At 39.5% G+C, this 17,173-nt stretch overlaps 2 protein-coding genes and 1 long non-coding RNA gene across 4 annotated transcripts in view; 2 read left to right on the top strand and 1 right to left on the bottom strand.

Moving 5' to 3' along the window:
• Positions 1 to 781: 781 nt before the first annotated feature.
• LOC124862609 lies at positions 782 to 15,740 on the bottom strand. The gene is made up of 3 exons (XR_007036961.1): positions 14,976 to 15,740; positions 2,888 to 3,252; positions 782 to 964 (listed from the first exon to the last, which is right to left on the bottom strand). It is a non-coding gene; the product is annotated as an uncharacterized LOC124862609 (long non-coding RNA).
• On the top strand, positions 5,220 to 11,098 carry LOC124862608 (guanine nucleotide-binding protein G(I)/G(S)/G(O) subunit gamma-5-like). Its single transcript, XM_047356617.1, has 3 exons — positions 5,220 to 5,534; positions 8,521 to 8,647; positions 10,658 to 11,098. Exons 1-2 carry the CDS (start codon positions 5,442 to 5,444, stop codon positions 8,644 to 8,646), a joined length of 219 nt encoding a protein of 72 aa, XP_047212573.1. The 5' UTR covers positions 5,220 to 5,441; the 3' UTR covers position 8,647; positions 10,658 to 11,098.
• LOC124862606 (histone-arginine methyltransferase CARM1-like) overlaps positions 11,235 to 17,173 on the top strand; it is a 41,726-nt gene continuing 35,787 nt past the window's right edge. For both annotated transcript variants that reach the window (XR_007036960.1, XM_047356616.1), the window contains exon 1: positions 11,235 to 11,948. Coding sequence is in view for 1 of the 2 variants with exons in the window: in XM_047356616.1 (XP_047212572.1) it covers positions 11,633 to 11,948 (316 nt within the window). In the remaining variant the exon portion in view is untranslated. The remainder of the gene's footprint in view (positions 11,949 to 17,173) is intronic.

Below are 17,173 nucleotides of genomic sequence, written 5' to 3'. Positions count from 1 at the left end.
TCATTAAACAGTGGATGTGTATTGTCAGACAATGCTCCAGACTTATAGCCAGGAAAGTGCTATTTTCCTCTTGATTACTTTTGACTACAGTTGGTGTGAAGACTGTCTGAGACAATACACAAGTTGTCTGCTTTAATTCAATAAACAGTGACATGTCTGAGGATTTTATAACCTTTATTTTTTATTTTTTCAGTTTCTTGTTACGTTTTACATAGACATACTGGTTACAACCTCTGGCTCCCACGTGGAATGAGGAGAAAACTGTTTTCTCTAAATCATCAATAACTATTGCTCTAAGATGAAAAAAAGAAAAGCTTAAGGTAAGTAAAATTATCATCCATTTTACCAAATGGAGTCTCTCATGATTCCAAAAAAGTCTTTTAGCTGTAGAATCCATTTCTAATTTGGAAACAGGATGCTGAGCACTCATAACAATTTTTTTCAGTTCATTGGTTTCTCTGTTTTAGATCATCATCCTTCTTTTCTAAATAGCATCTAAATAACCCCCTGTGTTAAAACAAAATGAATTTACAATCTGTCAGGTTCTCTCTTCTTATCAGAATTTCATGTGATGTGCCTGCATTAAATTGAGTGACCTTTTAAAGTGGAGAAACTACATGTTTTGTTTTTAGATGTAAAAAACATCTAAAAACATACAATTAGAAAGATTCGCTTCCCTGTAATGACAACATCCGATTAATGATGATATCCGGCTAATGACAACATCCGATTAATGATGATATCCGGCTAATGACAACATCCGATTAATGATGATATCCGGTTACGTCACAGGAAGGCCCAGCCACCGGAAGTCCCGCCCTAGGATGTCCCAGCCACCGGAAGTCCCGCCCACCTGTCAAAATTTTCACACCTCGTTTGATTGAAGGATGTCCTTAATGTCTCTAAAGTGCTCTGTTAACCCATCTGTTTGGGGATGTCATGGGATGGTCCTCACACCATATACCTGGTTCAATAAAACAGACATAGAATTAGTTCCTTGACATGTGAAAATTTCACAAGGAAACCCCACTCTTGAAAAGAACTGTATTAAAGAGAAGGCTACAGCTTTTGCCTTTATTGTTTTCAATGGAAAGACTTCAGGGTATCTGGTTGCATAATCTGTGACCACCAACATATACAGATACCCTGTTTGGCTTTTTTCCAGGGGGCCAACAATGTCCATTCCAAGACCTTCAAATGGTGTGCCTATAACGGGCATAGGCTGAAGTGGAACTCTGAAGGGGCTTTTAATTGATGTCTTCTGACACGGGGGGCAGCTCTGACAGAATTTTGTAACATCTGAACGTAGGCCAGGCCTGTGGAAGTAACGCTTAATACGACTAGTGGTCCTGTGTTTCCCTAGGTGGGCAGCCCAGGGAATGGAATGGCCCAGATTAAGAACAACATCTCGGGCCTCTTGAGGGACCACTAGCCGCTTAGCCTGACTGCACTGCTGGTAAAGTATGCCGTTCTGTAAAAAAATACCCCTCTTTGTTGTTGCCAAGCTCACCCTCAGAATCCTTCTGCTTAGCTCTCAACAAAATGGCTGACAATGCTGGGTCATTTTGTTGCACTTGAATGATGTTTATTGGCATTTCAAATCCCAATGTTTCATCAGCTGTAGCCTCAGCTAGCAACTTTACAACAGTACCTCTAAACTTCTCTTGCTTTCTTTGATTGCGTGATTTCTTAGATCTCCCGGGTTTAGTTTCTAAGTCAGCATCAAAGAAAGGTAAGGTACTCAAAGTTGGAAGATGTTCATTCACTTCTTTAGCTTTGGTCTTCGTAATAGCCACATTACAGTCTTTTGCTGGCATTAACAAATCATAGAGCACTGGTAGGTTTTCACCCAAAACTAGTGGGAATGGCAGGTTATCAGCCACACCTACATTCAATCAATATGACTGACTTGTACTTCAATAAATATGTCAGCAGTAGGGTAAGGCTTCTCATCACCATGCACGCAACAGATTGGGATGGCCTCATAAATACACATACTACTTGGTACAAGTTGTCTGTGAACCAAGGTCTGAGTACTGCCAGTATCTATCAAGGCTTTATGTCTTCTCCCATTGATTTTACTGTGGTCATCTCATTGGAAATCCCTTTTCTTGTTTTACATCTGAGTCTTGGCATGGAACAAAGCACATCGGGGTCAGTTTTAAAGGGTTTTGTGGACACATAGGTTTGATGTGCCCTTCCAGCCCACAAAGGTAACAAACTGGAATTCTTTTATTACATTTATTATGAATATTTGCGGGCAGTTCATTTCTGGCTGGGATTTTACTCACACCTGTTGCTGTACCCTGTTGGTGCCGAGATGGAGCTTGCCTGCAGGTGTCCTTGTCTTTAAAGGAAGTTTTACTCCATGGCTGGCCCTTCCTTCAAGCAGCCACAAACACATCAGCGAAGGTGGAGGCTTCTGCAGCTGATTTCGTATCATGCTCTTTTATCCACGCCTCGAGCTCAGGGGACAACATTCTTAAATACTGTTCCAGGATTAATATTTCACCAACTTCATCCACTGTTTTACCTCTGGGTAGAATCCATTTCCCATACAGTTCCTTTATCCTTACATACAATTCTTTGGGGCTCTCATCAGGATAAACATACAGGGAACGGAACCTTTGTCTATAAGTCTCTAGATTAATGTCATACTTCTTCAATATGGCTGTTTTCACATTATCATAATTTAGTGTCTCATCAACATCCATATGAACATAGGCACTCCTTGCCTTACCAGTAAGGAGAGGAATAAGCCGGAACACCCAGTCTGCTTTTGGCCATCTACAGGCAGCTGCAATTCTTTCAAATGTAACAAGGAAATGTTCAATATCATCTTCAATTGTCAATTTCTTTAATGGCTCAAGAGAAAATTGTGACTGACCTGAAGGTATATTGACTGGTGCAGATATAGCCTGGGCCCGCTGGACATCTTCATAGTCATCCTCCTGTGTTTCTGGATTAGTTGAAGAGGGTTCAGGGAGTGAACCTCCATTTGTAGTAGCTGAAACTGATGTTTTAAGGCTTTAAACCGTTGTTGCTGTTTTTCACGTTCTTGGTTTAATTTTATCTCCTGTGCCTCCTGCTAGCCCATGAATGCCTGAACAATCCCAGTCAGGTCTCTCAGTGTTGGTTCTCCATCATCTTCACCCCCAGTGTCTGCTGCCGTTGTTGAAGCTCCAGCCTCCATTTCCTCTTCTCCAGCATATGGTTCCTCTGCTAGTTGGGTCTCTGGTTTGTTTTTCCTGGCTCCACGGTGCATGATCAAAAAGGACAAAAAAGTCAAAAAAGCAACAACAAAAAAAAAAAACTGAGCTTAAGAAAAACTGCCAAAATATCAAAAAACTGTGTCCTCAACTGGCAAATCCCTCTTCTGACACCATGTGTGAGAGACCGGGCCAAGTATGAGGACACAGTAATAATTTTCAAAGAACATGGGTTTTATTTCCCCAAAATAACAAAATTTAAATAACAGTTACAGGGCCCTTAAAAGAGGTCCAATGAAGAAGCTGAACTCAAGACAAAAAAATCTGGGTTTAACATAACAAAACCTCAAACTAACTGCTCAAAACAAACAAACTGACCTCCTACACAACAAACAAAGGGGACTTAATACTGGCTGATCAGACCAGACTGACACACTGAGGAAGAGGGAAGGAAAACATCTACAGAAATTTAACTAACAAAAATAACTAAACACAGTTAGCTTAAAATTTTACTTGAATGACTAATAAATAAACAAAATAAGCAAATCACAAAAGCAAAGATAACTTCTGCAAAAATTAGAATAAAGACTCCATGGTGTTCCCCATTGGTGGAACTCCAGATGGTATCATCTAGTCAGTCAATCTGGGATTGGAATGTGCCAACCAGAGTCCATTGCTTCAGTTCAAGGTACTCCCCCACAGCACCAGCAAAGAAAGCACAAAAAATGTTAAATATTTGACTAAATTAAATACACAAAAGTAACCAAATGTGCCTGCTACAATTAGAACTAATGTATTTCAATATTGTCAAATGAAAATATAAACAGAAACCCATGTATTTATGCTGCAATGAATGTGTATATAAAAACTCAAAATGAAAATGTGTTGGTGTGTGGGGTTACCGACTGTGCGGCTGCAGGTGTGGCCATCACATGCATTATAATCCCCACACCAGATAATGCCCTATTTCCACTGGCCCAGCATCCCTTGAAAGTCATCACCTTCTAAGGCTCTCTTATTTTCCCAACATTTGACTGTCCACCTGATCTGCCCTTTCCCCGTTTTTCTTTGTTCACACATGTGTCCAAATCATGCCCGTGTTATCCTCATCAGATACTTCACTATTATTACTCACCATTCTGGTTCACTCACATTATGCCTCATCGCCAATGGATTGTCAAGTTCAACAAAGCAAGTCTGTGCTGAGTTTCGCTTTCGCCCGCTTTCCTTCTCGAGGACAGGACCTACTATAGGACCACCCTCATGAAGTCTGTTTTTAATGGTTTGGTCGGAGACATTCATGTGACCTCCAGTGGCCCAAAGGAGGTCACTTTGTAGAGCTGTTGGTACTCATCCTGTTCCTCCTTGTAGAAAGGAGCAGGTACCTGTAAAACCAGTCTCTGTAAAACTACTAAAAGGGGTAAAAAAAATTAGGATGAAAAATGTCTGTGGCCTCCACCAACAAAGCATTTCTATTTTTGGGTTTGTCTCATTATTCCCCCTTTAGTGCACCTGTTGTTTATTTCAATAACACCAAAACAGCTGAAACTGATTAACAACTCCCTGAACTGACCAAATCAATATTCCAGAGGTTTAGCTGACCTAATATTACACTCTGATTAAAAAAGTCAGTCAGTCATCTTCTTCTATAGTGAGTCTCCAGCAGCCTATGGGCAGGATATACCCTAGACAGGTCACCAGTCCATCACAGGGCAACACACAAACAACCATGCACACACCTAAGGGCAATTTAGAGAGACAAATTAACCTAACAGGCATGTCTTTGGACTGTGGGAGAAAGCTGGAGGGGAGAACATGCAAACTCCACGCAGAAAGAGCCCCGGCCGGGAGTCGAACACAGAACCTTCTGGCTTCCAAGGCAACGCTGCTACCAACTGCGCCATCGTGCACCCCTGAACATTGTATATTTATATTTGCAATCTTTGAAACTGTTATTTTTATGAGAAATACGTCGAATATTCTATTTTACAAGGAAACATGATTTAAAAATGCAATTCAGTAATTAACTGCATAAATAACTAAATCATAATTTATGACAGGAATTGTCAAAAATCTATTCATATTAAAATCTATTAGCCTACTAATATTAAACATTGTTTTTATTTTGAAAATTTCTACCGGAAGTCCTGCTTTCCCACACCTCGGACTTCGTTCATGTCGGTATAATTGGCAAACTGAAGCAGCAACTTTCTCCGCTATTTGGACTCGGTCATGTCGAACAACAGTGCAGCCAACAGCAGCTTGGTCATGGCCCAGAAGGCAGTGAAGCAGCTGCGGCTGGAAGCCAGCGTCCGGCGGTTAAAGGTAAGCGAGTCCCGCTCTGGACCCCACTGTGCGCGTGACTCCTGCTCTGGAGCGCATCCTCACCGAACTTCGCTGCGCGTGATGCGCGTTATCAATGGGAACATTTAATATCGATGGCACAGAACTTTGTGACTTTTTAAAGTCTTTTCTCTATAACAGTAAGTGCTGTCTTAAAACTTAAGTTCAAATAGTCCAGATGTCCTCATATGGAATTAATTGATGTTTAAGTCAATGCAAAGTAGTTGTAAATGAACGTTTCCTTCCCCGAGACAAACTTCCCAAGTATTCGCTCTAAACTACACCTTTATTACCATTGGAAAGTAATTTGAAAGCGGTATTTATGTGTAATTTCTCGGAAATGGTTGCATGCAGACGGACTTTCCGCTGTGAGTTGAGCACAGTGATGGCTTTGTTGATTGTGCTGTTGTGTGACTGCTGGGACTGTCGGCGGGATACTTATTTTAGAACAGGGGTCATGTCTCCCATGGGAGAGATTAAAAAAAATTGTCTGAAAATGTACAGCCCGAAGAGAAACTATGTAGACTTTTGATTTTTGGCAAGAATAATTCAAATCAAAAAGCAATTTTCGGTTTTGTCTAGCACTTCTGATATCTATCGACACAACTCTTCAGCAAGACTTGTAGGCTTAAAGGTGAAAGAAGAGGTAACGAATCTAGTGTACAGCTTAAAAGAAAGTAAACATCGAAAATGATTAAAACAAATGAAATGGACCCCCAAATAGATTACTGCAAAACCAGGGATGCTGTGTATCCATTTGTGAAAAGTCAACTGCATGAACATCATTACTTAATTGAGAGGTGTAACTGGATTTTTTTTCCTAATTGTACAATGATAAAAACACAGGTGGGTAATGAAGTGTTAATGTCAGATATGATTTCATCATTGTTTAAAAAACAAACAAACTGCTGATTGAGTATGCGTTGTAAAAACTGACAGCCCCTTAGTTTTATTGCGTATTTTATCTCTTAAACTCCACTTGATATAATGAGGTTTTTTTTAAAGTTTATGTGTTATTCCAGTGTTTATAGTTGTTAATTGTCCTGACTGTTCTTTAGCTTTTCAGAGTTAAAACCATGCAAATCTGAAAGTTGACTTTACTCATAGTTTTAAGGCAGCTTTTGAACTTTTGTTTCTAAGTTAAGAGACATAAAACATATTATTACTATTGTGTGTATTGCAGTTCATGACATCACACCAGGCAGCATAAATTTGACATTTTCAACAATAGCTGGAACTGAATATGATTTCTACAGATATTTACTGATGACATCTATTTGATTCAGTATTATTATCATCCAGTTAGCTGTTTGTACCATGTATGGCTTGTTGTGCATGGTTGACATGTTTAATAAGGTCAACCATGCAAATGGGGAAATATCCTATCTTCTCCCATTTGCAATGCAACCACTCCCTCCATATTGTTTGCCTAAGAGTGCAGAGTGATGAGATGCACATTAATTCATTGTGAAGTGCAAATTAAACAATGTTACTGATTATTTGCAGTGGCAAAAGTTGATCCACTTACTACATTTCAGTACAGTCTCATCATAGACAGAGGTGAGGTGTCCAAAACCGTATGGCTAAAATTTCTCTGAATCTAATTAACAGACCGCTTGCTTGAAATTGTTGACATCTGTAAGAGCATTTTACAACCAACATTGCTTGGCATCAAAATAGCCTCACAATGAAGGAAATGGATGAAAAATATTACACCTGACAACTGTTTCAGGATCCTCAAGAACATCAAGCTGGGAGGTTCAGTTGAAGTAAAGAAGAGTTCTGGACCCCAAAAGTGGCCAGTTTGTTCCAGGATCTTCTCCTTGTGAGGATGTTGCTCCAGAAATGTTTCCAGCAGTGCGGTGCCTACTCAGTATTGGCAGCAGGTGGTTGTAAGTGGATCTGCAAGCACAGTGTGTGATAGTGGGAGAGTGTCATGCCAGCTTTTTTGACCAGCAATGGTTGTGTTTTGCATGTGACAACAATCACCTGTGTTCTTCCTATGCTTGGATAAAATTGAAGGGTTACAAGATGGAAGCCTTCCAGAGGAAACAGCTTGGCCTGGCTAAAATCTCCAAAACCCTTTGTAAAAGAGTGTGTCACAGATATATGATAAAACCAAGGATAAACTTTTGGCATTCATTCTAAAGGATATATTTCACACTTCAGTAATTCTGGTTGTGGCAGTATCATGCTGTCTTCTGCGGAAAGTGGAGCTTTAGTCAAGTTGGAAGAAATTATGAACAGTGGTTTTTACCTCAAAAAGACCAAGTGCAGTGAATTAGAAGGTACATCAACAAAGTATTAGCCTTTGTTTAGGAGTGTGAATACATTTTACAAGGGTATTGCATATATTTTTTGTTCAGTTGAATTGTACCAGATATACAGACATATCCAGTAAATGAGAATATGTGTCAAATTAGGCTTTTTTGTCAGATTAAAAGTACCTGTTAATAACCTTTAAGCGGGTATTACCCATACCTTTGATTAAATCAACATTTCTGTATTACAAATGTGTTTTTTATTGGTCTGATGTAATATTCTAATCTTAAGTCATGTTTTTATCAGCTGGAAGCAGAAAATTATCATATTAACAGAAATAAATGATCGAAAACACAAGTGTATGTAAAATTAATCTATTGATTGAACTGAGTCACTGAAATAAATGAACATTTCAATAAAATTATTATTTCTTGAATATGACTGTACATTCACACATCTCACACATATCACATTAAAGGTGGAAAAAGTGTTTTATGATAAGTGATTATTTTAATGGGACTACGTACACTTTAAATGTACTTTAACATGATCATTGCTGTATTCAGCATAGACAGGTTCACACACGCACAACCACTTGTGGGAGTTCTGTACCAGACTGCATCAGTTTTAATTATGCATTCTGACCACCTGAGTTGATACTGATCATCAACAAACAGTCCTCTGTTGTCTTTTCTATATTGTTTAGGTCTCTCAGGCAGCCGCAGAACTGAAGACCTTCTGTTTGCAAAATGCTCACAAAGATCCACTCCTGACTGGGGTACCCTCCAGTGATAACCCATTCAGGCCTCCCAAGTCATGTGTTCTGCTTTGAGGTGTGTGGTGCTCTTCTCCACAAATGAATCTTATTCATAGTCTTTTTAAAATGTACAGGTCCTTCTCAAAATATTAGCATATTGTGATAAAGTTCATTATTTTCCATAATGTCATAATGAAAATTTAACATTCATATATTTTAGATTCATTGCACACTAACTGAAATATTTCAGGTCTTTTATTGTCTTAATACGGATGATTTTGGCATACAGCTCATGAAAACCCAAAATTCCTATCTCACAAAATTAGCAGATCATTAAAAGGGTCTCTAAACGAGCTATGAACCTAATCATCTGAATCAACGAGTTAACTCTAAACACCTACAAAAGATTCCTGAGGCCTTTAAAACTCCCAGCCTGGTTCATCACTCAAAACCCCAATCATGGGTAAGACTGCCGACCTGACTGCTGTCCAGAAGGCCACTATTGACACCCTCAAGCAAGAGGGTAAGACACAGAAAGACATTTCTGAACGAATAGGCTGTTCCCAGAGTGCTGTATCAAGGCACCTCAGTGGGAAGTCTGTGGGAAGGAAAAAGTGTGGCAGAAAACGCTGCACAACGAGAAGAGGTGACCGGACCCTGAGGAAGATTGTGGAGAAGGGCCGATTCCAGACCTTGGGGGACCTGCGGAAGCAGTGGACTGAGTCTGGAGTAGAAACATCCAGAGCCACCGTGCACAGGCGTGTGCAGGAAATGGGCTACAGGTGCCGCATTCCCCAGGTCAAGCCACTTTTGAACCAGAAACAGCGGCAGAAGCGCCGGACCTGGGCTACAGAGAAGCAGCACTGGACTGTTGGCTCAGTGGTCCAAAGTACTATTTTCGGATGAAAGCAAATTCTGCATGTCATTCGGAAATCAAGGTGCCAGAGTCTGGAGGAAGACTGGGGAGAAGGAAATGCCAAAATGCCAGAAGTCCAGTGTCAAGTACCCACAGTCAGTGATGGTCTGGGGTGCCGTGTCAGCTGCTGGTGTTGGTCCACTGTGTTTTATCAAGGGCAGGGTCAATGCAGCTAGCTATCAGGAGATTTTGGAGCACTTCATGCTTCCATCTGCTGAAAAGCTTCATGGAGATGAAGATTTCATTTTTCAGCACGACCTGGCACCTGCTCACAGTGCCAAAACCACTGGTAAATGGTTTACTGACCATGGTATCACTGTGCTCAATTGGCCTGCCAACTCTCCTGACCTGAACCCCATAGAGAATCTGTGGGATATTGTGAAGAGAACGTTGAGAGACTCAAGACCCAACACTCTAGATGAGCTAAACGCCGCTATCGAAGCATCCTGGGCCTCCATAAGACCTCAGCAGTGTCACAGGCTGATTGCCTCCATGCCACGCCGCATTGAAGCAGTCATTTCTGCCAAAGGATTCCCGACCAAGTATTGAGTGCATAACTGTACATTATTATTTGAAGGTTGACGTTTTTTCTATTAAAAACACTTTTCTTTTATTGGTTGGATGAAATATGCTAATTTTGTGAGATAGGAATTTTGGGTTTTCATGAGCTGTATGCCAAAATCATCCGTATTAAGACAATAAAAGACCTGAAATATTTCAGTTAGTGTGCAATGAATCTAAAATATATGAATGTTAAATTTTCATCATTACATTATGGAAAATAATGAACTTTATCACAATATGCTAATATTTTGAGGACCTGTATTTTTTTCTTCCGCATGATACTTACTTGATACTTGGTTCACACCCTTGTTCCCTAGAGGTCTCATTTGAAATTTTATTATCTAAAAAGTCAAATACAAATGAGGCTGCAGACTTAGGACATTTTAATAGTTTTTGTTTTAATGTGACACAGAGATGTTGTCTCTGACAGATATGTAGTCCAGAATGGAAGAATAACCTGAAAGTTTTCATTTGATTACAGCAGCGGATCTTTTGACAGTCCCAAGGGTTTTTTTGTCTTTTGAGGCCTCTTTGGGGACACAAGGTGTCATTCTCTATTTCAGAGAATAACATGACTTAAATCACAAATCATTTTTTTATCTGTAGGGCTGTAGAGGAAAGGAAAACAACAAACAAATACCTGTGTATTTTCACAAAGTGTCTCACTGCTATTGAAGATGAAGAAGATGACCTCACTGCTTGCAGCGGATTCAGAAGGACATCTTGAAAACAACAAATGTTGCAGTGAAAGAAAATGCCCCAGAATTCTTTACGTTTCCAAAGCTTGACAGAATTGGTCTAAAATGAAATATTGAATGATGAGTTTTGCTCCAGCAAGACTCTGAGACATAAAATATATTTCATTATGCTAGCATTTATTTTTTGTTTGAACCTTTATTTTTTAAACATTGTGATTTTAGTAGGAATTAAATTACAGCAACAAATGCTTGTTTTCCAAATCAAACTTCCCATCATTTCATTTCACCTGTCCAAAACCATGTTTGGAATGTATTCAGCCAAATGTTTTATAAACTATTCTAAGCTTTACAGATTTGTCATCTAATGTCTGAAATAAGAAAAAAGGTATTTTGATTATTGTTTTTCTGTTCTATATCATCCGCTTTTGATTCCTGCAATTGTGACAACAATCAGCAATGTTTCAGCTGTTTGCCACTGCAAAGGAGGCTGCAACAGCCTTGACACTGAGGCGGAGGTTCACCTCCCAGAAAGAAAGCAACCCTACAGCCAGAGGCACAATGGAATGGTTTAGATCAATGTCAGAAAGTATTGACTCAGGGGTGCTGAATAAAAATGCCCACCACACTTCGGAAAACTTATATATTTTTTTTCCACTTAAGCATTACACTGTTTTGATTATAAAGCTAAATAATATCCCAATCAAATACAGTAAACTCTGGGGTTGTAACATCAAATATGAAAAGGTTCAAGCGGGACAAATATTCATGCAGGGCACTCTGTATAAATACACAAAACTGTAGGTATATGATACACAATACATAGAGATTTATTCGTAATCTCTTGAATTTGTTTTATTCGTATTTGTCATTAATTTGAAAGGTTATGATTACAAATAAATCTTCGACGCGATACCCGTATTTGTGCATTCCCATGATACGTCCGGTAGGGGACGCTGTTGACGCGACTCATTGGGTTGATGGCCGTCCTGCCTCCAGCAGAGAGCACTGCGTGGTTGAATGTGAGCGCCATCGACCTGTCTCTACTTCCAGATCGAAGATGGCGGTCTCTGTGTTCCGCGGCGTGCGGCTGCTCTCTATCGGAGATGCGAATGGAGACATACAGCGACATTCAGAGCAGCAGCCGCTGCGGCTAGAGGTGAAAACCTCACCAGATGCTGCCCTCATCAATCTCTCCAATGGTGAGTTGAACTGTTTGTTTATGAGAACTGCTCTCCGGACGGTCGGCCTGACTGAACTGCTAATGCTCAGTGCTAATGTGGCCAGCAGTAGCTTAGCCAACAAGGAGCTGTTCCATCTTGAGACCTCCTCGCTTCCCCATACTTGTCACGAGGGAACTACAGAAAACTCCTAAATCTTTTGTAGTTAATTTGGGATTCAGAAGCTTTCACACTTTAGGTTTAGATAGCATACAACGAGGTTCCCTGTTTGGGATTCCGCGGGGAACAACATGTAGCGTAGTTTTTAACAGCAACACGGTTGCTAAATAACGTGAACTAAAACAATACCACTAGCCTGCGTTTAACGCTGACGCGGTTACCTCACAGAGTTGCATCAGGTTTTAAGTCTTTAGTTTTTTTCATTTGTATTTTGTCACAATAACCTAAGCGTTGTTTTTTTTTTAGTCAGCATGATCCAGTTTTGTCCCCCAGGGAGCCGGTTAGGTAGGTGAGTGCTTAGCTTGAATTAGCCGCTTTGAACTGATTCGCAGCAGAGACCGAGGGACATCACCTCTTACCCGTCACTGTTCACTGCGGTCCGGGTGGTGCTTTACACCGCATGGCTTTCACTGGAGCGTAGCTGGAACTTTTTAAAAGTACCACTTTTACATAAACGCTCTTCAGGCGGATTTAGTAGCGTAGCTACATCGGGCCCTCATTACTTATGCATTCATCTTTGTTCTCATTGGAACAATGGCTTAATCGTCTTCCCCGCCACCTCCTCCGTGAAGGCAGCATCAGAACCTCTCTGCACATTTCCCCACTGAATGTAAAGACCCATTTAAAACAACAGCAACAACGTGCGGTTGTTTAACTTTAAAGAGCAAGCAGACATTTTGGAAGCTTTTCTCGGTAAAAAAGAAGCACTGAATTATTTAGTGTTTATGATGCGGCGAAAGCCAACATAATCATTGCTCATAAATGGCATTAAAAGATATTGCGGCCGGTTGATGGAAAATATAATACAAATGTAAAGGGAATATAAAATGGAGCCAAGTTTATGAAATATATGGAAGTAGAAAATAAAAACATTTTGACAACATTAACGAATTTATGTTTTATATTTTTTTTACACCAGAAATTCACTTTATTTTTAATATGAATGCATATTTAAGGGAAATGAATTAATAAAATAATAGCTTTTTTATTTCTTTAGACTAGACTGATCATTTTAATGTATTAAAATAAATAGTATCAAGACAAGCTGCATTTGTAGATTAACGGAGCTAGTTGTTGCATAACCTTCTCCTTCTGTGACCTTAGCACACAGACCATTAAAGTGTGTGGAAGTTTCACTTTTAAAACAGTTCAATGTGACCCTGAATGTAGACTGTAACGCTTCATATTTATTGCATGGATGCATATTCTGAATTATGTATTTGTGTTAGTCTTGTCCATCATCTATTAGCCAGTCCCTGGGCTTTGTAGGTTTTTCTGTTTCTCAACAGTTTTTCATATGTAGTTGCATTTATCAGGTGTTTGATTTCTCAACTTTCTCATCATGTGAATAAACCTGTTTATTCACGTTTTGATCAACCTTTTGTCATTAAATGTAGAAAACATGTAAATCGCTTCTTTATGAACAACTTGGTGCTTTCATGTTGGATGGTTTTATTTTACAACCTAAACTTGCTGAGTGTATCTAATGAAAATAAGAACCATTATAAGTGTCAGAGCTCATTCCAGCTAAAAATGACTTGAAAGTTCAAAGTGATAAGGGAGCTGACAATAAGCAGCTTACTGACTGGACACAGATGGGTAACAACCTGCGCAGTTTAATCGTCCCAGTTGGATGTTGCAAAGAGGCTCCAGTTAAATTTATGAGTTGACTCACACAACACACCCTAGTGTTGGTAAGATAAATGATTCCAATTAAAAAGCACACAAATCCATACATACAACAAAGACATCTTTTCAAATCCTACTGGTTCCCATTGCTGTTAGTGCTGTGGAAAAGTATTTACCCCTCTTACAGGTTTCTTCTGTCTGTGCTTTTCTGTCACATGTAAATGCTTCAGAACAACATACAAACGGTCTTATCACATAATAATAATAAGCTGAATAATAAAAACGCGTTTCAAATGATTATTTCCTGTATGTAGGATAAAAGCCATCCAAAGCAACTTATCCTTATGATTAAAATCAATTACCCCCTAAACCAACCAACTGGGTGTACTGCCCTTGATGGCATCAACTACCACTGGCCACTTTTCTATGCAGTTTTGGTTTATTTTGGCCATATTGGAGGGTTTTCAAGTATGAACGACCTGTTTCAGGTCATCCCACAACAGGTCAATCAGGTTTAAGTCCAGACTTTGACTAGACCCCTCCAAAATTGATTATTGTCCTGCTTGGCACAGACTGAATGCCTGACATTCTCCTTCTGGATTTCCTGCTGGAGAACACAATTCCTGATTCCATCAATGGGGGGGGGGGGGGGGGGGGGGTTTCGTTTACGTCACTGAAGTCACCGGTCCGCCATCTTGGGTGTCTCTGTATCACTTCAAGCGTTTCCACAACATTGCAACACTGCATACTTTTTCAACCATGGATAAGTATCTAGAGTCGTTACAGCCTTATGATGAGACCGTGTACCTCAAGAAAATTGCGGTCATCATCAGGGTGGATCCATATGTTGGCTTGTTTAACCCAAATGCTGATGATTGGCCGCACATCATTTTTAGACTAGAGTATGCAAATATTTTTTCATAGCCACAGCATAGGCTAAAATCCATGGTAAGTTCAACATTGCCCTTTATCATAATTACAATAGGTATATTACTAGATAATACATTTACAACAGTAAAGGTAAATTGCAGCCTACATCTACCTGGTTAAAGCGTGAGAGTGCAGCTTACTGAAGTAGGTCACAGCACTGAGTGCAGAGTGCTGCCACCTAGCTCAGAATCAACTGATCAGCTCACGGTCTTGGCAGACTACTTTCCAGAATATTATTACAACACATGTAGACAAACATTATTTATTTACCTGTCACAAAATGTCCACTGCACACTCAGGCGTGAGTGAGGTTCAAGTCGTCCAAATCCGCCCTGGATATCTTATTCGGCCGCAGTAGTCGACAATGTGTACTCAGTTTTTTTGTTTTCTAATACTGATTTTCTATCATAGCTGGCAGACGATGGACTGAACGTTGATCTTGACCACCAAGCGCAGCACAACCCACAATTTAGCAAGTTTTCCCTATAATGAAATGAATGTCCCGGAGTTTTGCTTCACTGATCACGCTAAAACAAAGAAAAAACGCTGCAGCTGCCACCTGAGATGGCGATCGCGTGGTGCAGTCACGTGACCACAACATTATGTGAAAACTCCCCTGTTGCAACAAATTGTCCAGGTCCTGAAGCAGCAAAGTACCCCTGGATCATCATACTACTACCACCATGTTCAACTGTTAGTTTGACATTCTTTTTTCTGTAATTTTTTGTAGTTAATGTCAATGTGAAAAAACAAACCTTTGCCCTGTTAGTCTCCAGAATATATTCCCAGACCTCTTTGGGGATTGTCGAGATGTTTCCATTTTTTGCTTTATGTGAGAAAGGCCTTTGTTCTTTCTGGCCTTGGAACTCTCCTCGTGAACACTGGCCTGATAAACTAAACTGATGTAAGTGCAGCCTGTCGAGCTTTAGATTAGAGGGTGACACGGGAGTGGATTTTCTCTCCGGTCCCATCCCGCTCCCACAGAAAAATGTCTTGTCCCATCCCAATCCCAGGCCAGCATAACGAAAAAAATCCTGTCCCATCCCACTCCTGGTAAATTGACTCCCACTCCCATCCCACTCCCATTTAGAACGACTCCCACTCCTGTGCCACTCCCATTTTTGTTTTCTTCATTTAGTCTTTTGGCAATTTCTTTCTTTGAAGGACCAGTTAGGTCCCTGTTTTTAGCTGTAGTAAAGGCCAGTTAAAGTAAAAAGAATAATAATGAAGAAATAATAAAATATTAAACAAGGAAACAGACCATGCCTATCTTAGTTGAATAAACAAAATGTACCTAGTTGTATTTTACTCATTTATTAAGTGACTGTTTCCTTTAAACAATGACATTACTTTTATGTTTCAAGTTGCTGAAACGAAAGAAAAATGCACCTAGTAAGAGAACTGTACTTGTTGAACAAAAGGCCAAAAAGGCATTACCTTCACAATTTAGAAACTGTACCTCAATGGTTCACAGCCCTGGTCCTCAGGGACCCCTTCCCTGCAGGTTTTAGATGTGTGTCTGCTCCAGACCACCTGATTCAAATTCTGACATGACCTCCTATACAGGCATCAAGAATGGAGGGTCAAACTGGACACAATTAATACAATAAAATCATCATTAAATAAATAAATGTTGTGAATGTCCCATAAGTGAAGTAAATGTAACATGAAAGAAATGTAACATTAAATGTGCCATTAAATTAAAGGTACCTTTATTTATTTAATACATCATTAGAAACAATAAATGTACCATTATATCATGAAATGGACTATTATGCAATTAAATATGCCACTGAATAATTAAGTATAATTTTAAAGACGACATGACGTAATTAGTGGTACACTTAATATTTAATGATGTATTAAATAAATTGTACATTTAATGGTACATTCAATTTTTTTCTATTTCACAACATATTTATTTAATATCTTCCCTTGATGAAGCCTTTCTATGAGGTCCGCGAGGGGACATGGGGAATTTTTTCTCTTTTGTGTTCCCACGCAATAGTCTGCGTTATTTCGCAATACTTTGTGGGATAGTTTCCAAACCAGATAACTGCAAAATTGAAACAAACACTACACCCGTTTTGAGATTTATTGAGTTTTATTTTGAAATCAGCATTTAATAAAATGATCTTCAATCAGACTAAAAGACAGTTTTTATCCACAAGCTGTCAAACAAACTACTGAACAATAAAACTGCACGAAACCACATCTGTGACACTTTGTTTGCTTATTACTGCTGCATGATGTGTACTTTTTTTTTGTACGCAGTGTTCTTCTTATCCTAAACATTTAATCGCATTGTTTACTGCGTGTTAACCTGCATATGACAAATAAACCATATCAATCACATATCAGTGTTTGTTTTATGAGCAGTTTATCGTCTGTGCTGTTGCTCCAAAATGCCGAACGCAAAAGTATTGCGTGGAGACGCAAAAGAAATACATTTCCCCATGTCCCCTCAC

The sequence above is a fragment of the Girardinichthys multiradiatus genome, chromosome X (genome assembly GCF_021462225.1).
Source record: "Girardinichthys multiradiatus isolate DD_20200921_A chromosome X, DD_fGirMul_XY1, whole genome shotgun sequence".
Classification (NCBI taxonomy): domain Eukaryota; kingdom Metazoa; phylum Chordata; class Actinopteri; order Cyprinodontiformes; family Goodeidae; genus Girardinichthys; species Girardinichthys multiradiatus.
The sequence above is the reverse complement of the archived record's forward strand: the minus strand, read 5'-3'. Positions and strand labels throughout refer to the sequence as shown.